At 41.1% G+C, this 22,294-nt stretch overlaps 1 protein-coding gene across 3 annotated transcripts in view; it reads right to left on the bottom strand.

Annotated features, from left to right (window-relative positions):
* The window catches only part of CCSER2 (coiled-coil serine rich protein 2), a 218,514-nt gene that overhangs the window by 93,538 nt on the left and 102,682 nt on the right, over window positions 1-22,294 (bottom strand). For 2 of the 3 annotated variants that reach the window (XM_081105440.1, XM_081105438.1), the window contains one exon: window positions 19,753-19,915. In XM_081105440.1, coding sequence (XP_080961566.1) covers window positions 19,753-19,915 — 163 coding nt within the window. The remainder of the gene's footprint in view (window positions 1-19,752; window positions 19,916-22,294) is intronic. The other variant, XM_081105439.1, reaches the window with a different exon arrangement.

Below are 22,294 nucleotides of genomic sequence, written 5' to 3'. Positions count from 1 at the left end.
CCTCACTAGAGGACCATTTGAAGTCTTCTATGGGAAACAAGAGTGTAATTGAGAAGGCAAAAGCGTGTAATGGAGAAAGCAAGAGGCAGAAGAAGACAAAGATAGCAAATATATATCAGATGTTATTTTCAGAAAATAAAATGGCACTATGGACACAAGAGAGGGAAAAAACAGAACAGAGAGATTTTTACATTTCACATTCTGAGAAGATGATGCTCACACCTGAGAAGTGGACCTCTGAATTGGAATGGGTGGTTCAATCACTTTCCAAGAGTACAAGCACAGATCCAGGGATGAAGACATAAACAAGATGAAAACAATGAACCTGAGACAAAAGAGGATTAGTAGACACAGCACCTCATATTGAGATGACAGGCACAGCCCTGGCTGGGTGGTCCCACTCATAGGAGCATTGTTCCATCCATCAAAAGGGTGTGGGTTCAATTCCCAGTTAGGGCACATACCTAAGTTGTGGGTTCAATCCCAGGTTGGGGGGCACAAAGGAGGCAACCGATTGATGTTTCTCTTTTTTTCTTTCTCTTTCCCTCATTCTCTCCCTTCCTCCCTCCCTCTCGCTCTCTCATTCTCTCTCTCTCTCTCTCTCTCTCTCTCTCTCTCTCTCTCTCAATCAATAAATACAACATGATCTCACCCACATGTGGAATCTAATGAGCAAAATAAACTGTTGAACAAAATAGATCCAGAGACATAGAAATATGGAACAGACTGATGAATCTCAGGGGGAAGGTAGGGGTGGGAAAGGCAGGGGTGGGAGGGAAGAGATCAACCAAGGAATTTGTATGCATAACCCATGGTCACAGACAATAGGGTGATGGAGGCCTGGGGAGTGGCACAGGGGCGAGCTATAAGGGGTCAATGGGGGGGAAAGGGGGACCTATGTAACACTTTCAAGAATAAAGATTTTTTTTTTTAAAAAAAAGAAATGCTATTTGAGAAAAAAAAAATAAAAATATCCTTGATGAGGATTAAAAAAAAAGATGACAGGCACACATTTGTACTTTTATACAAATTTTAATAATCATGGCTTTTTAGTAGAGAAATTATATGGTGAAGCAACAGAACACTGCAAGCTGCTTTGGGGAATATACTGGGAGGTTAGTAGTGTGTTAGTAAAGGCAGAAATGCACCTGTGTGGTCTATGTGGTCAATCACAGGCCAGGCAGTCTAGTAGATAAGAAGAAACCAATATATAGGTATGGGTGAAGGGAAAAATTAGTTAAGTGGTTATAGAAGCATGAGAAAGAAATGCCCACAATCACCAACATTATTTAACATTGTTTTATAAATATAGCCAATAAAATCAACAAGAAAAAAAGGATCAGAATAACTATAGAAAGAAATCTTTAAAATATCAGCCTTTTTTTAACCCATTAAAATTGAATCCAATTTCAATAGCAGCACCTGATATTCAACCCACACAGCTAATGTAGGGAGCGGCTCTAGAGGTAAGCCTCGGATTGACAGAGCCACAAACAAGTCCCAGCTTAGAGGGCACAGCCCTCTTAGCCTAATTAAGCTTGACCTTTGGCCGCCCCCTAGATCCTTCCTGGGTAGCTAATGGGCTGTGGGAGTTGGAGCAAGTGCTGCCAAAACAAGTGAAACTCACAAGAAAAGTGTAACTATGTTGACCACTACCTTGTTTACCTCTGGCTATAAAATAAAGCCTCAGCTTGCTAGCTGGATCCTTCTCTGTGGCCTGATCCAGGCACAGGAGAACCACCAAGCCCCAGCTATATTCTCTGTTTGTCTTTTCTTTAATCCTTCACCGCCCCTCCTCAGGCTCACCGAACCCTTGGCAGTGCTGGCACGACACAATCTAATAATCACATTGCTGCACAATTACTTATTATAGTTTTAAAGGAATCTCACAAAATTATGTGGCTGTATCCATATACTTTCTCCACTTCTGCACAAGATGTGTGATTCTGTGCTTCTTAATTACCAAGATGTGTGATTTTGTGCTTAAGGTTTCTGATTCATAGATTAGACTGGTAAGTGGAGGTGTGTTTGGGGTGAGGTAGTAGGAGAGAGAGATTTTTTGTTTATTTCCTAATCTGAGTCACAATTTGTCTTCACACAACCTTGAGTCTTTCTTTACTCACTTTTATTAAAAATCATGTGATAAAAGTTAAATGTGTGTTTTTATGTTCAAGATGTATTTTTTAAAGGCTTGATTCAACAGAACCTCAATCAAAATCCCAGCAAGTTATTTTATGGATATCAACAAGGTGATTCTAAAGTTTATATGAACAGGCAAAAGACCCAGAATAACCAACACAATTTTGAAGAATGAGATCAGAATGACTATCTGACTTTCAGGCATACTATGTAAAGTAACACTAATCAAGACAGTGGAGTACTGACTACAGAATAGACAGACCGGGACACCAGAACAGAGAGTCCAGAAATACACCCACACCCATAGAACCAACTGGTCCTAGACAAAGAGCAAAGACAATTCAAAAAAGATAGGACAGTGTTTTCAACATATGGTACTGGAACAACTGGACATTCACATGCAAAAAAAATGACCTTATACACCTTTCACAAACACTGACTAAGATCAAAGACCTAAATGTAAAACTCAAAACTACAAGATATCAAGGGAGAAAATCCAGGTGACCTTGGGTTTGGCAATAAGTTTTTAGATACAATACAAAAAGTACAGTCCATGAAAGAAAAAATTGACAAGCTGGATTGCATAAAAATATCTGCTCTGTGAAAAACAACATTAAGAAAAGGAAAAAGCAAGCACAGACGGGAAGGAAATATTTAAAATATATATCTGATAAAGGACTGGAATCTAAAATATACAAAGAACTTTTAAAATTCAACAAGAAAACAAACAACCTAATTTAAAATTGAGCAAAAGAGCTAAACAGACATCTCACTAACAAAGATGTACAAATAACAAATAAGCATATGAAAAAATGCTCAACATAATATATCATTAGGGAATTGTAAATTAAAACAATGAGATATTACTACACACCCATCAGAACGGTTATAATACAAAACACAGCACCAACTTCTGATGAGGATGTGTAGCAATAGCAGCTCTCGTTCACTGCTGGAAGAAATGCAAAATGTGTAGCCACTTTGCAAGACACTTTGGCAGTTTCTTACCAGATTAAATTTACTCTTAATATGTGGTCCAGCAATTATGCTTCTTGTTATTTACCAAAAATGAGTTGAAAATTTACACACAGAAATGTTTAGAGCAGCTTTATTCATAATTGCCAAATTTTGGAAGCAATTAAAGATGTCCTCCAGTATGTGAATGGATAAACAAACCGTAGTACACCCATACAATGGACTATTATTTAGAAATTTGAAAAATAAGCTATCAACACATGAAAAGATATGGTGTAACCTTAAATGCACATTGCTAAGTGAAAAATATCTAATCCAAAAAGGCTACGTACTATTTCCAACTATATGGCATTCTGGACAATGCAAAACTATGGGTAGTAAAAAAAAATTAGTGTTTGCCAGGAATATTGCCAAGAGTGGTAGGGCACGGGGGGAGGAAGGGATGAATAAATTATTCAGTATGATACAGTAATGGTAGACACATGCCTTTATACATTTGTCAAAGCCCACAGAATGTACACACAAAGAGGGAGCCCTAATGTAAACTATGAATTTTCATGAATGATGTATCAATAATCACTCATCAGTTGTAACAACTAATGTAAGATGTTAATAATAGAAGAAACTGTATAAAAGGAGGTGAGGGAGTATATGAGAACTCTCTGTACTTTCTGCTTAATATTTTTGTAAACCTAAAACTGTTCTAAAAAATGAAGTCTATTAAACAAACAAAGAAAAAAATAACAGAAAAGAAGGGCAGAATAAATTTCTCCAAAAATGCACTCCTTCATAAAAGCACTGAGATCACTGGCAAATTAGTCAAAACCAACTTTTTCAGAACTCTGGAAATCAACCAAATGCTTGCACCAAACGAGAAGCACTTACTAAAAAAAAAAACACCTTAGTGAGACCAACAGTGGCATTTTAATTTATTCTACTGCCGTACCTATCTCCCTAGCTCTGTGGCAGCTTGAAAAGTAAGTCTTACAAGCATGGTGGCTATGAAATTCAGCAATCAGTAGGGGGTGGGTGGGAGGTGGGCTCTCCAAAAAGCATCATTTCCAGAAAACTACTACTATTTGACCTTATCTTCCCCTTCCTTAGAAAATGCCCATTTTCAGCAGTTGTTTTATTTGACTTGATTCAGAACTCATTACGTGGAAACAGCTTTAATCCTATCAAATAACAGACAAACATGGTAATTAACTGTACCTCTGACACGCTTCCCATTGGCTAATCAGGGTGATATGCAAATTAACTGCCAACCAAGATAGCGGCAGGCAGCCAGGCAGCCAGGCAGCTGAAGCAAACAGGAGGCTTGCTTGATCCAGTGAAGGAGGAAGCCAAGGTTCCCAGCCTGCCGCTGCCAGGCTCTGAGCTGCAGTCTAAGAAACAATGTTGCAAGTATAGAAGCTAAACAAACCCCTGAAACCTGCTTTCAGCCAGCCAGGCTTCAGCCAGCAGGACCGCAACATTGCTTCAATTATAGAACAAACCCAGATACCTGCTTTCAGCAGCCGAGGTCTCAGAGCTGCAGCCGGGCCTCAGAGCTAAAGCCGGCTCTCAGCTCCAGTGACAGCCATAGAAGGTAAATAAATCCCAGAATAAAAAAGGAAAAAGAAAAAAAGGAGAGGTTGGGAGTTTCAGTCGCCCGCCAGCCTGAAAAAGGCCCTCCGCCCCTCACCCAGACTGGCCAGGAACCCCAGTGGGGACCCCCACCCTGAAGGGGGTGTGACCAGCTGCAAACAGCCATCATCCCCTCATCCAGGCTGGCCAGGCACCCCAGTGGGGACCCCCACCCTGAAGCAACAAGATGGTGGCTAATTTGCATACTGAAGGCAGGTGGCAGCAGGCAAGGCTGTCCGCGGTCTGGAACCGGATCTGTGACCCTGCCAGGTGGGGGGCAGCGTGGGAGGCTGTCCGCTGTCCCGGGACCAGGATCCGTGACCATGCTGGGCGGTGGGCAGTGCTGGAGGCTATCTGCGGTCTGGGACCCGGATCTGTGACCTGCAGGGCGGGGGCAGTGCTTGAGGCTGTCCACAGGACCAAGACACGGATCTGTGACCCTGAGGGGTGGGGGGCAGTGCTTGAGGCTGTCTGCGGTCCCGGGACCTGGATCCGTGACCCTTCCCGGCATGGCGGCAGCTCACACAGGGGCAGATCGGCTGGGGTTGGGCAGGGCAGGACGCCTGGCTTCCGCCCAGCCCCAGACACTCTGGGCAGGTGAGCAGTGCAGAGAGTCTCTGGACAGGGGAGGCAGGCCAGTGGAGGGCGGTCTGTACTCCCCACATGGCAGTGGTGATAGCTGTAAGCGTGCCAAGTGAAGCCTGCAGGCTGCGCTGAAGTAGCGCCTGCAGGCCCTCAGCGCCCAGGAGTGGCTGTGCAAGATCCACCTCCTGGCCCAGAAGGTGCAGGATCGCAGGGACAGCCACCGTGGCGGGCCAGACTGACGTCCTCCTGGCCGCACCACAGGGGTTAGCGGATCTGCAAAGCCAGAGGCCTCCAGTGTGCACATCCCCCCCTGGCCTGCGAACATCCCCCAGCACACTGTCACCCTCCCGCGCCTGCAACAGTTGCAAACCAAGGCGTGCACAAGTTCCCCCTGCCTCTCCACCGCACTTCCATCAACCCAACATGCCTAACACCCCCACAGGATGTGCACACATCCCCTCTGATGCGCTCACGTCCTTTGGAGAGTGTCTGGGTGTTCTGGGTGCTGAGGGTGGGCGCCTGTGAGATGACAGTGAGTGGGCGGAGTGGTGATGCCCTGTTCCCACGGAGGCCAGTGCAGCTATGAGATCACCTCTAGGGGGTTAATGCAGGTGCTGAGGCGGGAGCAGATGCAGACAGACACACCTGGTGGGTGCGGGTGGCCGTCTCTGAGGTGCCTTCAGTCAGCGTTCAAGATCCAGAACCCAGAGGCGGAGAGAAATTCCATCCTCTCAGTGAAACAGTGGGATAGTCTGGGCGACTGTAGAGGAGGAATGTGCACTTTGGGTGGCAGCACCCATGAGCGAAGGCTGCCCTGACTGAGCCTCGCTTGCTTGGGGCCTAGCGCACTCCTGCCGGGCAGCAGTTGACAGGACGTGCTTTTCCAAATTAATGAGAGAAAATGTTGATTCTCCTGCTGCCCACGAAGGTGGAAAGCGAAGTGGGGAGACATGTGGGGAGTAAGCGAGGTTCCCTGTCTGGGGGTTCCAAATCTGCTGTTGGTTTCTTTCACCGCTGACTAGAGATATACATGGTGTCCCCCCAAAATGTATACACACCTTGAATACCTACTAATTCCAATGGTTTTAAGCATAAGAAAGAAACAACAACAGAGCTGTTATCTGTTAAAAGTGTGGGCACAAACAGGCAGTTGGACATTCCCTAAGGGGTCTCAGATTGGAGAGGGTGAAGGCCAGACTGAGGGGCCCCTCCCCCCCCACCCCAGTGCATGAATTTCATGCACTGGGCTACTAATTCTAGTATATTTGTGCAAAACAATTAATGGCAATTGTTTAAAATCCCAGCTGCATGAGACAGTGATACCAATTGGGGCAAACAATCTGACCAAAAAACTTCTAAGGAAAACCTGAGGAATGAGATGGCCACAGGTGGTTTTGAAATGCTCCAATATATTCTTGGACAAAGAAAAGGCTATACACATGTATAGGCTCCAATATATTCTTGGACATAGAAAAGGCTATACACATGTATAGGGATGTGTGCATGCCAAGGAAATAACCTGAGAAGGCCTTAATATCTCACTTGCTCTGAGCAAGCAGGAAATGAAGGCTAAGGCAGAACTATAAATTATTTGCCAAATTGTTGAAGGCAACCATGAACACATACACAAACACACACACACACACACACACACACACACACAGAGCCCCTTGGCAAAGGCTGGAATACTTACTGGTTCAAAGCATGTAAGGAAATCACTGTCTAATCATTAGCTCAACAAATTCCAAAATATGATAAAGTAAAAGAGAGACACATCATAGTTAAAAGTTGAAGGCCAGCCAGAACCGGTTTGGCTCAGTGGATAGAGTGTCGGCCTGCGGACTCAAGGGTCCCAGGTTCAATTATGGTCAAGGGCATGTACCTTGGTTGTGGACATATCCCCAGTGGGGGGCGTGCAGGAGGTGGCTGATTGATGTTTCTCTCTCATCGATGTTTCTAACTCTCTATCCCTCTCCCTTCCTCTCTGTAGAAAATCAATAAAACATATTAAAAAAATAAAATAAAAAATAAAAGTTGACTGCCAAAGAATAAGTGATAATTTTGAATGCAGGAAGAAAGAAATAACCTATAATATAGAAGGCATGTTAAATAAGATTACTGGCTTTTTTTTTTTTTTTTTTCATGAGAAAGCACAGGAGTCAAAATACTAAAAGTAAGACTGTCAACCAAGAATTCAATATCCAGCAAAACTATCCTTCAAAACTAAAGAGAAATTAAAGCATTCCTATGAAAACAAAAAAACTTAAAGAGTATGTTGCTCTCAGACCTTCCCTACAAGATATATTGAAGTTGGAAACTTCAAAACTTCCTTCTCCTTAGTGGGTAGAACAACTGGGAAGAAGCTGAGCAAGGAAATAGAAGACTTGAACAACACTACAAACTAAAAATAAAAACACTAACAAATATCTATAGAACATCTGTAGAGATGAAATTAGTAATAATAAAAAAAAAACTTGCCACAAAAACAAAACAAACAAAAAACACCCAGGCCCAAACAACTTCACTGGTGAATTCATCACAAAACATTCAATGAAGAATTAACAAAAACTTTACAAATTCTTCCAAAAACAGAAATAAATGAAACACCAATTCAGTGTATATGGTCATAATACCAAAACCAGAGAAAAACATCTCAAGAAAAGTAAGGACAAATATTTATTACTAGAGGCCCCGTGCACAAAATTTGTGCACTGGTAGGGTCCCTAGTGGCTACCAGCTGCTGGCTGGGTACTCCCTCACTGCCCCAGCCACGGGCCGCCTGCCACCGCCGCTGGCCATGGCCTCCCTCCCTTCCTTCCCCAGCTGCCTGCCAGCACCAGGACCTCTCTCCATTCCCCTGGTCAGCAAGCCCCTTGGTCGAACTCCCAGAAGAACTCTGGTCGAGGGGACAATTTGCATACTATGCTTTTATTACTGCTACTAGAGGCCCAGTGCATGAAATTCATGCATGGGGGAGGGGGGTCCCCTCAACCCAGCCTGCACCCTCTCCAATCCCGGACCCCTCGGGGGACGTCCGTTTGCCGGTTTGGGCAGTCGGACATACCTCTCACAATCTGGGACCACTGATTCCTAACTGCTCACCTTCTTGTCTGCCTGATTTCCCCTAACTGTCCCCCCTGCTGGCCTATTAACCCCCAACTGCCCCCCCCCGCCAACCTGGTCACCCCTAAATGCCCCCCCATCAGCCTGGTTGCCCCTAATGCCCCCTTGCAGGCCTGGTTGCCTCCAACTACCCCCCACCAGCCTGGTCGCCCCTAACTGCCGCCCCTGCCAGACTGGTTGCCCCCAACTGCCCCCACACCAGCCTGGTCACCCTCACTGCCCCCTTCTGCTGGCCTGGTCACCCCTAATTGCCCCCCCTGTGGGCCATGGTCACCCCACACAGCCTGCTGCTTGGTCGTTTGGTCGCCCCTCGCTGACCCCCTTGCCGGCCTGGTCGCCCCACACAGCTTGCTGCTCAGTCATTTGGTCACCCCTCACTAACTCCCCTGCCAGCCTGGTTGCCCCATGCAGCCTGTTCAGTCGTCCATCCGATTGCGATGGTTGTTTAGGTTTTTATATATATAGATATAGAATGTCTACAGAAAAATTCTCAACAAAATACTGACAAATTGAATCTAGCAACTTGTAAAATAACTAGGAATCCCTGTGGGATCGGGCCTAAACTGGCAGTCGGACATCCCTCTCGCAATCCAGGACTGTTGGCTCCTAACTGCTTGCCTGCCTCCCTGCCTGCCTGAATGCCCCTAACTGCTTGCCTATCTGTCTGATCGCCCCTAACCACTCTGCCTGCCTGCCTGCTTGCCCCTAACCACCTCTGCCATGGCCCCCATCACAGTGGCTTCATCCAGAATGACATCTGGAATGACGTCTGGAAGGTCGTTCAGCTGTCCGGTCTAATTAGCATATTACACTTTTATTATTATAGATTACATACTATGACCAAGTAGGATTTATCTGAGAAACACAAAGTTGGTATAAGTAAATGTTATACACCAAATTAAGAGAATGAGGGGAAAAATAATTATCTCAATAGACACAAATTGCATTTGATAAAATCCAACAGCCAAGCTCCTGTGGCCAGCCAATCTCCCGCGGTCCCTTTTCCCAGCTGGCTCCCCCATCACCCCATCGGGGCCAATCGCGGGGGATGGCGGGTGGCCAGCCAACCTCCCGTGGTCCCTCCCTCCGGCTGGCCAACCTCCTGCGGTCACTTTCCCCGGCCAGCCGGTCCCTCTGATCAGCTCCGATTCGCAGGCCAGGCCGAGGGACCCCACCCATGCACAAATTTGTGCACCGGGCCTCTAGTGTTTATATGTTGAAGGCACTGTGGAGTCTACTATTAAAAAACTCAATTAACGTTGTTTAATTTGTTTATTCCTATACTCATTTGATCAGAGAATCTCTTTTATTTACATCTATTGACATCCAGGAATATAATTTTTGGAAAATGTTGCTTAACTTTCCTGGTAGATAAACTAATCAGCCTGTGCTTGATCATTCCCAGGGACAGAGATTACTAACTCTAGGTAATTCGTTCCATTTTGGATGGTCTGACTAATAGTCTCTCTCTTTAAATTGAATTGGCATCTTTATTTTAAATGCATAGATAGTTTTGCTATTTAGAGTTAGAAATCACATCTATTCATTCCTCCAAATGACCTAGCAGTCCAGCTCTAAATGTAGTTCTCTGAGAATGCCACCCATTTCATAAATGTTTTTACACATACTGTTTTTTCCATCTGAATCTCATCCTTCTCCTACATAAACCACTCCTCTACAAACTGTACAGTCATCCTTCACATTTCAATAGTAACTTCCCTTATACAGCACTACCTGAGACAAACACCATTGCTGCATGCGCCTTCAGTCTGTAGACGTCACCGTATGAAGGCACATGGCATCACTGCCCTACACGAATACTGCATTCTAACTACTGACATGCCTGTCGCTCTCAGCCTCAGCAGCCTGCATATACTCCTCCTCTTTGCATGGGATGGAAGAGGCACACAAATCTCCTACCTCACCAATAACTGCAATGATTCCAACTGAGCCCACACACTGCACAGCTTCTTCTCATCCTCAGAACAATGCTCCAAGAAGCTGTGACCAATCTACAGCTTTCACCCCTCATGCCATACCCAAATTCATTCCAGCTTAAGCATTAAGCACAGAGTTCAACATACTGGTTTCTCAATGAGTATCTGTGAAATAGATGAATAAATCTTATCTGAAGTATAAGCAATGGTTCATGTTTTAGACTTCTAAATTTTCATAAGCTGGCCTTAAATTTACCTTCTTTTAAACCAAACATCAAAGATGAGAGAAGCAAAACCTTCATTATTAGCAATAATGAACTTACATGCATACATGCATAACCCATGAACACAGACATTAGTGCAGTACGCCCAGTGGGGCATGGGAGAATGTAGGGGGGTGGGGGCGGCTAATGGGGTGAGGGTGAGGGGGACATCTGCAATACTTTCAAAAATAAAGATACAGTGTGGCCTTGACTTACGAGTGTCCCGACTAACGAGTTTTTCGAGATATGAGCTGTCTCTCGGCCGATTTTTTGCTTTGAGTTGCGAGCTAAAATTCGGGTTACGAGCCAGCTTCAGATACCCCACTGCTAGTTGGCACAGCAAACGTCACAGTGAACGCCACAACATCAGCCCAGCATCACGTGTCTCACTCGTTCACTTTAAGATTTGACATACGAGTAATTTGAGTTACGAGCTCCGTCATGGAACGAATTAAACTCGTAAGTCAAGGCCCCACTGTACAATTTTTAAAAAACGACTATTTTCACACCAGATTCTTGTCTGATAATACCAATTCTCTGATGTCCATTCCTTATCAAAATCCCCAGATGTGAAAAAGAAAACAGTTAAAATAATGCCTGGAAGGATGTGTGCTGCATGAATTTTTCCAGATCTTCTAAATTTCATCCTTGCATCAAATTATACCAACAGAGGATCTTTAGTTGGACATCATCATTTCATGACCTTTTCTCACTTGGACTAGAGTTCTCTGTAGACTTAAGGAACTTATCATTACTTCTACATTGGGAAACTGTCTGAGACCTGTCCACTATATCACAAGGTATTTTCATACAAAGCAACCTTTCAGGTCTTATAAAAGCCAGTCTAGAAGAAGAAGATGGCTGCTGACGGGAAGACAGACTGCAAGATAGTGTGTGAGTGAGAGAACGAAAGGAGAGGGTGTGGTCATACGGAGAGTGTAAATTTGTGGGTGAGCGATAGCTATACTCCAGGGGACCGTTGGGGACGGCTGGATCGGGCTCCACTAACCGGGCAGCCTCCATTGCTGCTGAAATCTTTCCCAGAGCGGCCAGCTCTGCTGCGCCATCTTGAAGGGGAGAGTGGCTGTTATTGGAAGCGTATATATGCAGGGACCCTGCAACCACGGCACCTAGGGACCAGCTACAAACCCAGGAATATCGATCTCAAGCAGCGCGAAAACGTGGACTAGGACAAGTCCTGCTCCTCCTCATGGAAAGGTCAGATTTCACCTACGGTAAGGTGAGGTCTGCAATCCAGGTTGGAGAGAGAAACGTGCGTAGGGGAAGTATGCACCCCACAAAGTCTGCAGCCTTTGGAGCCAGTGTGATCCGCGAGTGTGTAAGGGGATCCGCAGGGCTGCTGGCAGAAGGGAACTCTAAAAATCAGTCCATAGGGGACTGGGCGCAAAAAGGCAGCCTCGGATTTTACCAGTAACCCGGGCTGCTTAGTGTCAGGGGGAAAACAACGTGCAGAAGAGACGTTTGGAGAATTGTGCGCAGAGCTGGACAGTAAAAGTTGCAAGTTCGTGCACTTACTCTGGCTCTTTTTTTTCTCTTTAAATCCTTGCTTTTGATTACTAGACCCAATACATAGGATCACCCAATTGGGGACACTCACAGAGACTGCAGGGGAAAGTAGTTTTTGTGGAACCTGGGAATCAGAGAGGGGAGTAACGATCAAGGAACCAGCTCCAGGGCAGTCGATTCTCCCAAACCAGTATTAAGTATGAAAGGGAAAACAAATCCTAAATACTGGCTAGGGAGGACGTATAGGCCTGGAGGTCAATCCAGAAATACTACCACCCAGGGGCTGAATCACAAATTGACTCTTCTGTAAACACAAATAAAGGGAGTCTGGGAAACAAAGAAATACAGCCTGCTTTAAAATCAGGACTGTGGTTTACAACACAGAGGAGCAGTATATCGTAGGGAACTTCAATACTGTCCTGTTTACCTCACAGGAAAAAGGCATGCCAGACAGAAGAGTAGAGGAAGTGAATGACCTTCACTACTGCACATTTTTATTTTTTCACCTTTTACTTAAGAAACTATTTTTTTTCTTTTTTCCCCTCACTTGATTTTACCTTTTTAATTATTATATTTTTATTTTTAATTAATGTTATTATTACTATTATTGTAACTTTTTTTTAAGTGTCATCTTATTTTTTCTTTATTTTATTTTGGGATTAATGTTCTACATTCTATTATCATTTTTCCTTCAGCATCATTTTACTCTATCTCAACTTTACCTTTATGCCAACACTCCATCCCTCACTTTTCCCCTTTGTTGTCCTGTTCTCTTACTCTATTCCTGTGTTAGGTTTTCTCTATTCCTTCTTTTTGCCACCTGTTAAAAATTCAACTTACTAATAACTCTAATTTCCGATCCCCTACTCCAAGTCCATACACACCTCTCTCTTCGGCTTCTTCACTATCAAAATTTTTTCTCTCTTCCCTTTTCATCATTTTGTTTTGTTTTTTTCTGTTGTTGTTATTTTTTGTTTTGGTTTGGTTTTTTGTACTATTTTTTTTGTTTTATTCTGATTTGTTTTGCCTTGCTTTCTCTCTGTCCTATTGTTCTTGTTGGGTTGATTGTTGATTAGATTGTTTTGTTTGTTTTTTGCTTGTTTGTGAGATTGTTTCCTTATTTTTGATTTGTTTTTGTCTTTATTTTTTGCTTCTGTTTTTCCTCTCCTTGCTTCTTATTAGTTGTTGTTTGTAGTTTGCATTCATCTCTGGGTGTTTGTTATTTGAATTTTTTTGGATTAGTTGTTCTACTGGAGTTTTTTCCCCATATAAATAGTCCCCCCCCCTTCCTTTTTATTCTTTCTTCTCTCACTTACTTTTTCTCCTTTTCTCACTATCATTTTTGAACTTTTTTTCTTTTCTTATCCCCTAATTCTCTTTTCTCAGGTGGTCACCTTTATTTGGGGTCATTAGTATCATGAATACATTTGTGTTCAGTGCTTGTGCATTGTGCAATGTTGTGTTGTATTTTATGCCTTAAAATAAAAGCAGGAGAGAGAGAGAGCTACATAACTAGACACCCGGAGAAGAGAGATCATGGGGAGACAAAGAAACAGCCCACAAATGAAAGAAAAGGAGGCATCACCAGAAAAGGAAGTATCCGAAAAGGAGTCAAGCAATATGTCAGAGAAATAATTGAGAGAAATGGTCATAAGGTGGCTGAAAAGACTGGAAGACAAATTCAACAATATGTATAAGAATCAAGAGAAAATGAAGAAGAACCAAGAAGAAATGAAAAATGACATCGCTGCTACAAAGAAATCAATAGAAAGCGTCAACAGTAGACTAGAAGAAGCAGAGGTCCGCACCAGTGAGCTAAAAGTCAAGGTAGGAAAAAATGGCCAAGCAGAGCAGCATCTAGAAAAAAAAATTAAAAAATAGGAGGAGAGCCTAAGGGAACTTTGGGACAACATGAAATGAAACAACATCTGCATAATAGTGGTGCCAGAAGGAGAGGAAACTGAGCAAGGAATAGAAAACTTGTTTGAAGAAGTTATGACAGAAAACATCCCTGATATAAGGAAGAAAAAACCCACAAAAATCCAAGCTCACAGAGTCCCAAACAAAATGAACCCCAAAATACCGACACCAAAGCACATTATAATTAAATTGGCAAAGACCAACAACAAAGTAAGAATCTTTGTTGAGAGACAGAGAGAGACAGAAAGGTACCTACAAAGGATTCCCTATCAGACTAAAGACTGATTTCTCAACAGAAACACATCAGGCAAGAAGCGAATGGAATGAAATATACAAAGTCATGTAAAGGAAGGGTCTGAATCCAAGAATACTGTATCCTGCAAGACTATTAATCAAAATTGAGGGGAAAATCAGGATCTTCACAGACAAAAAAAAAAGGACTAAGGGAGTTTATTACCAGCAAACCAGCAATGCAAGAAATGGTAAAGGGTCTGCTGTAAAAAGAAGAAATAGGAAACAAAGAAGGAACACAGGCGTAAAGAATAAAAATAGTGACAAACAAGTACCTATCAATAATAACTTTAAATGTTAATGGATTAAATGCCCCAATCAAAAGACATAGGACAGCTGAGTGGATAAGAAAACATGACCCACATATCTGCCGTCTACAGGAAACCCACCTCAGAAAAAAGGACTCACATCTACTGATGGTGAAGGGATGGAAAAAGATTTTTCAGGTGAATGGAAATGAAAAAGAAAGCTGGGGTAGCAATACTTATATCGGACAAATTAGATCTCAAACTGAAGGACAAAACAAGACATAAGGAAGGGCACTTCATACTACTAAAGGGAGCAATCCAACAAGAAAATATAACTCTGGTAAACAAACATATGTGCACCCAAATATGTAACAAAAACTTTTGGAGGATATCAAGGGAGGGATTGATAGCAATACAGTCATAGTAGGGGACTTTAATACCCCATTATCACCATTGGACAAATCCTCTAAACAAAAAATCAGCACAGAAACACCAATCCTAAATGATGCACTAGATCAGATGGAATTAATTGACATCTTTAGAACATTTCACCCCAAAGTCACAGAATATACGTTCTTCTCAAGTGCAAATGGGTCATTTTCAAAGATAGACCATATATTGGCAAAGTCTCTTCAAATTCAAGAAGATAGAAATCATATCAGGCACCATCTTCAGACCACAATGGCATAAAACTAGAAATCAACTACAATAAAAAAATCAAACACCTGGAGGCTAAATACCATGCTATTAAACAATGACTGGGTTACCAGAGAGATCAAAGAAAAAATAAAAAGCATCATAGCAACAAATGACATTGAAAACACAACGATCCAAAATCTATGGGACACAGCGAAAGCAGTCTTGAGAGGGAAGTTCATAGCTCTACAGACCTGCCTTATGAAACAAGAAACAATGGTAATAAATAATCTAACCCTACAACTCAAAGAGTTAGAAAGAGAGCAACAAGAAAAGCCAGCGTAAGCAGAAAGAAGGAAATAATAAAGATCAGAGTGGAGATAAACGGCAGAGACAAAAAAAAAACACTAGAAAAGATCAACAAAACCAAGAGCTGGGTGTTTGAAAGGATAAACAAGATTGATGAACCTCTAGCCAGGCTCACCAAGAAACAAAGAGAGAGGACTCAAATAAACAAAATCAGAAATGAAAGAGGTGAAATAACAACTGATCCCACAGAAATACAAACAATTATGAAAAAATACTATGAACAACTCTATTCCAACAAAATGGACAACCTAGATGAATGGACATATTCTTAGAAAAATGCAAGCTCCAAAAACTCAACCAAGAAGAGTCAAAAAACCTGAATAGGTCGATAACCACCGAAGAAATTGAAACAGTGATCAAAAATCTTCCGGCAAACAAAAGCCCTGGTCCAGACAACTTTACAAGGGAGTTCAAATAAGACGGCATTCAAACAAGAACTAAAACCTATCCTCCTCAAACTATTCCAAAAAATTCAAGAGGAAGGCACACTTCCAAGCTCTTTCTATGAAGCCAGCATTACCCCAATCCCCAAACCAGATAAAGACACCACAAAAAAAGAGACTTACAGGCCAATATCCTTGATGAACATAGATGCTAAAATCCTCAACAAAATCCTAGCAAATCAGATTCAGCAATACATTAGAAAGATCATACACTATGACCAAGTGGGATTTATTCTGGGGATGCAAGGATGGTTCAACATCTGCAAATCAATAAACGTAATACATCACATAAATAAACTGAGACAAAAAAACACATAATCATATCAATCGATGCAGAAAAAGCATTTGACAAAATCCAACACCCTTTCTTGATAAAAACGCTCAGCAAAGTGGGAATAGAGGGATCATACTTCAACATAATAAAAACCACATATGACCAACCCACAGCCAACATCATACTCAATGGGCAAAAACTAAATCCATTTCGTCTAAGAACAGGAACAATACAAGGATGCCCACTTTCACCACTCTTATTTGATACAGTACTAGAAGTACTAGCCATAGCAATCAGACAAGAAGAAAAAATAAAAGGCATCCAAATTGGAAAAGAAGAAGTAAAACTGTCCTTATTTGCAGACGACATGATATTATACATAGAAAACCCCAAAGACTCCATCAAAAAACTACTAGACCTAATAAATGAATTTGGCAATATAGTAGGATACAAAATTGACCCCCAGAAATCTATGGCCTTTTTTACATCAATAATGAACTCACAGAGAGAGAAATGAAAAGAACAATCCCATTTACCATTGCACCAAAAAAATTAAGATACCAAGGAATAAACTTAACTAAGGATGTAAAAGATCTGTACTCGGAAAACTACAGGACATTGAAAAAAGAGATAGAGGAAGACATAAACAAATGGAAGAACATACCATGTTCATGGATTGGTAGAAACAACATCATTAAAATGTCCATACTACCTAAAGCAATCTATATATTCAATGCAATACCTATTAAAATACCAATGGCATATTTCAAAGATCTAGAACAAACTCTCCAAAAATTCATCTTGAATAATAAAAGGCCCCAAATAGCCACAGCTATCCTGAGAAAGAAGAACAAAGTTGGAGGGAATCACAATACCAGACATCAAACTATATTACCAAGCCATGATTCTCAAAACTGACTGGTACTGGCACAAGAACAGACATATAGACCAATGGAACAGAATAGAGGACTCAAAAATTGACCCAAGCCATTATACTCAATTAATATTCGACAAAGGAGGCAAGAGCATACAATGGAGTCAAAACCTCTTTAATAAATGGTGCTGGGAAATTTGGTTAGATACATGCAAAAAAAACGAAACTAGATCACCAACTTACACCATACACAAAAACAAACTCAAAATGGCTAAAGGACTTGAATGTAAGATGGGAAACCATAAAAATCCTACAAGACTCCATAGGCAGCAAAATAGCAGTCATATATCGTAGCAATATATTTACAGACACGTATCCTAGGGCAAGAGATAATAAGGAGAAAATAAACAAATGGGATTACATCAAAATAAAAAGCTTCTGCACAGCGAAAGAAACTATCTACAAAACAACAAGAAAGCCCACTGCATGGGAGAACATACTTGCCAATGTTACCTCCGATAAGGGTTTGATCTCCAACATTTACAGGGAACTCATATAATTCAACAAAAGAAAAATAAACAATCCAATAAAAACATGGGCAAAGGACCTAAATAGAATCTTTTCAAAAGAGGACACTCAGAAAGCCAAGAGACACATGAAAACATGCTCAAAGTCACTAATCATCCGAGAGATGCAAATCAAAACAATAATTAGGTACCACCTCACACCTGTCAGAATGGCTATCATCAAAAAATCAACAAATGACAAGTGCTGGAGAGGATGCAGAGAAAAAGGAACCCTTGTGCACTGTTGGTGGGAATGCAGACTAGTACAGCCACTATGGAAGACAGTATGGCATTTCCTCAAAAATTTAAAAATGCAACTGCCATTTGACCCAGTAATACCGCTTCTAGGAATAAATCCCAAGAAAACAGAAACACCAATCAGAAAGGATATATGCACCCCTATGTTCATAGCAGCAAAGTCTGCAATTGCCAAGATTTGGAAACAGCCTAAATGCCCTTCAACAGATGAGTGGATTAGAAAACTATGGTACATCTACACTATGGAATACTACTCTGTTGTAAAAAAGAAGGAATTCTTACCATTTGCAGCAGCATGGATGGAACTAGAGAGCATTATGCTAAGTGAAAAAAGCCAGGAAGTGAAGGAAAAACACCACATGATCTCACTCATTTATGGATAATAAAGAACATTATAACCTAATGAACTAAAAGATAGATACAGAGGCAGAGAAGCATGGAACAGACTGTCAAATTACAGTGGGTAGGCTGGGGAGTGTTGGCAGGGGTGGTGGGGGTATGCATGCATATAAGCATAACCAATGGACACAAGAAACTGGGACGGGGTGGTAAGGGCATGTGCAGGGTGGTAGGGGAGGACAGGGGGAGGTCAATGGGGCAAAAAAGGAGACATTTGTACTACTACCTGTAATACTTTAAACAAGAAAATAAAATTTAAAAAAATCAATACACTGTAAAAATAAATAAAATAATAAAAAAATAAAAGCCAATCAATTCAGGAGAAATGTGTCCTTTGTCTTATGTACCTGGAACTCTTATAATAGATCATGTTTTATTCTTTGCATTTGCCTCAAGGAATTAGAGCCAACTTTTTCTTACTTCAAGAACTATATGAGGCCATGTGTTTCCCTGCCACTATTTCTTTATCCCAATTTTATTATTTGTATTATAAATTGGCTCAAAAATGACCTCAAATCCAAATGGAACAAGATGAGAGAGTGTTGTATTTTATGCCTTAAAATATTGAGAGAAATGGTCATAAGGTGGCTGAAAAAAATTTAACAACTACTACTGGGTGCTTAATATAAGCCAGATACTACTCCAGGCACTTTTAACCTGATTTTTGAACAGTGAGAAAAAGGTATTATAAAGTCTACAAATGATAAACGGAAGTGGAGAGGGGTTAAATAAATTACCTAAGTTCACAAAGCTAACATGTGCAGGGCCAGGCTTGAATGATTATAAAGACACATCATACACAAGGTCTGATCAAATTAAAGACTATGCTATGCTTCAAAAAGAAAAAGAATTCTAGCATTGTAAAGTACCTTCCTTTGTTTCTAACAGTACTTGAGAAATTTTTTAATTTCAATTTATATGCACAAAAGAAGACAAGTCACTTGGCACTAATTTTACATTAGTATTTAAAAAATAATAAACTTTAACAAAGTCAACATTTAATCATTCCCAAAGGAGAACTAGAAAAATCAGAACAAAACTTAAATTCCAAATAGCAGACATAAATAAAATATTAATATTCATGATAAAGTTGAACAAAGATTTGGGTCAAAAGGAAAAAATTAGACATATTATTCCAATTAGCACTACATATAACTTGAAATATTTTTTGCCACACCAAAGAAAAAGACCAGGCCAAAAAAAAGAAAAATAAAGAAAAAGGTTTTTGAGGGGAAGGAGGGGAGAATAAAGGGGAACTTATGACTCACAATTAATAAGAGGATAGAAAATTAGACTCACCTGCTCAAGTCACTTTTCCCATGGTGATGATAGCGGTCGGGATGACTGAGGGGGTAATGTTCCTGTCCACTCCACCTCTGGGGTGACCTTTTCCAAAATCCTTCCTGAGACTGCCGAACATTTCTGTCTGATCGATCAAAGCGATTCATATTGTCACACTCCACTAGGCAGATTCAAAAGCAAAACACTATAAACATGTACATACGCTACAAAAGTTAACTACTTAGAGCTTGATCATTAATTGCTGCTGAAAATATAAAATTCTAAAAAATACCAATCATTTATGTTAGCTAATTACAAAATCAAGATTTCCAGAAAAAAACATAAAAACTAGTTCTTTTGGTAACAATTAAGTTTATATCATCCAAAACTAAAGTAAATTATAAAACTTTCCTATCACAGTCACTAAAAGTAACTGTTTCAAAACAGCAAATGATATTTGAAATCAGCATTATACGTCTTAAACACCAGTTTTAAGTGGTTTTCATCATTGTCACTAGTTGGTTCTGACTTCAGAATAAAGTGACAAGAAAAAGTATTTAAGGCTAGTATGGAATTCATTCCTTAAAATGAATGTCACAATATTCCTAATTTCAAAAAGCTCAAATTAACTCTTCATCACAAACAAATCCTATATTTGTAATTAAGCTCACAGTTTTAGAAAGACGCTTCAATCTGCCTGCAGGAGAGGCTGTCCGAAAGTCTAAAATCCCACTGAAAACAAAGCCAGTCCTTTGCAGCAACAAACAGTACACTCCCTGATATCCAAGTGCCACAAAAACACGAAAAGAATCTCTCTGAAACACCAAGCTTCTCCTGCACTTACCGGAACACTGTTTCCTCACAGATCTGAGCACTGGCTGAGAGAGTTACTCTGTACAACAGAGACATTGTGTCGCCTGCTGCCTACTCAGACATAGTTGCACCCGGGCAGACAAGCAGGCCTTCCTTCCTGCTCAATCCCAGCCTCCCTGTGGGAAGCAAGCCCAGTTTACCCCGTGACTCCATCTTCCCTCCAGCTTACATAGCTACTGAGTTAGGACTGTTACTAAAAATACAAGGCAACACTCAATCAAGCCAGGAACAGGACAGGATTCTCTAGTCTGAGAATTACTACATGAGAAAGTTCAAATCCGGCATGTTCAGAACTCCTTGTGATAAAAAACAAAACAAAACAAAAACAAACCCTAAAAAATAAATGTAATCCCCAATTTAAAAACAACTCACTACAGTATTTAAATGATTGTTTTCCCTTAACCTAAAACTTGACTTAAAATATGGAGAGTATCCCATTATACTACACCAGATAAAAAACACTTTCCCATTCCAAAAGAAAAATGGTATAATTCAATTCTCATATACATTGAACTCACTGTAACATGTCTTCTAAATGAGTAACATTTTATTTTTTAAAAATATATTTTTATTGATTTCATAGAGGAAGGGGAGAGAGATAGAAACATCAATGATGAGAGAGAGTCATTGTTCGGCTACTTCCTGCACGCCCACACTGGGATCCAGCCAGCCCCACAACCCAGGCATGTGCCCTGATGGGAATCGAACCACAACCTCCTGGTTCATAGGTCAATGCTCAATAATGGAGCCAGGCTGGCCGGGCTAAGATTTTAAAAGACACTGAAATTTTGTTTAACTTCATTAGAGGAATAAATTTGGTGAGGGGGGGGGGGGCGGTGGGGGGGACTATGTTTTATGGTATTTTCAAATACATTTTTGTTGTTGTTAATCCTTACCCAAGGATATTTTCCCATTGATTTTTTGGGAGAGTGGAAGAGGGAAAGACAGAGAGAAACATCGATGTAAGAGAAACGCATTGATTGGTTGTCTCCTGTATGGGCCCTGATCAGGGCACGGACCAGGGAGGAGCCTGCAAACCAAGGTATGTGCCCTTGATCAGAATTGAACCTAGGACCCTTTGGTTCTCAGGCTGACACTCTATCCACTGAACCAAACCGGCTAGGGCTGATAAAACTTTTAAAGGCAGTTTACATTTAAAATAATTTTATTAATTTATTTTGTTCATTAGATTCCACATATGAGTGAGATCATGTGATACTTGTCTTTCTCTGACTGGCTTATTTCACTTAGCATAATACTCTCCAGGTCCCTCCATGCTGCCACAAACGGTAAGATTCAGAGACATTGAAGCATGCAACAGACTGACATATTTCAGAGGGAAGGGGGATGGGCGCAGGAAGAGATTAGCCAATGAACTTATATGCAAATATGCATAGCTCCTGGACAAACAATAGTGCTAGGAAGGTCGTGTCACTTTATTGCGATAAATTAAAATCTACTTTTAAGTTCAATTCTAGAAAACTAGGCTGTCAGATAAATAAAAGCATGGTGCTCTATATAGCTGAGGGATGGTCTATATCTACTTTTAAATGTTCTGAATTCGTATTTTTCTTAATCCAGGCAGGTAAAATTCACTCACTCCCCACACAAGAAATTGTTTTAATAAGAACCTGACATGTAAACATCAACAACACAGAATAACAAGTAGCAAACAAACCAGGCAAAC

This window comes from Myotis nattereri, assembly GCF_964212035.1.
Source record: "Myotis nattereri genome assembly, chromosome: 13".
In the NCBI taxonomy this organism is placed as follows: domain Eukaryota; kingdom Metazoa; phylum Chordata; class Mammalia; order Chiroptera; family Vespertilionidae; genus Myotis; species Myotis nattereri.
Note: the sequence above shows the minus strand (reverse complement) of the source record. Positions and strands in the feature narration are given on the sequence as shown.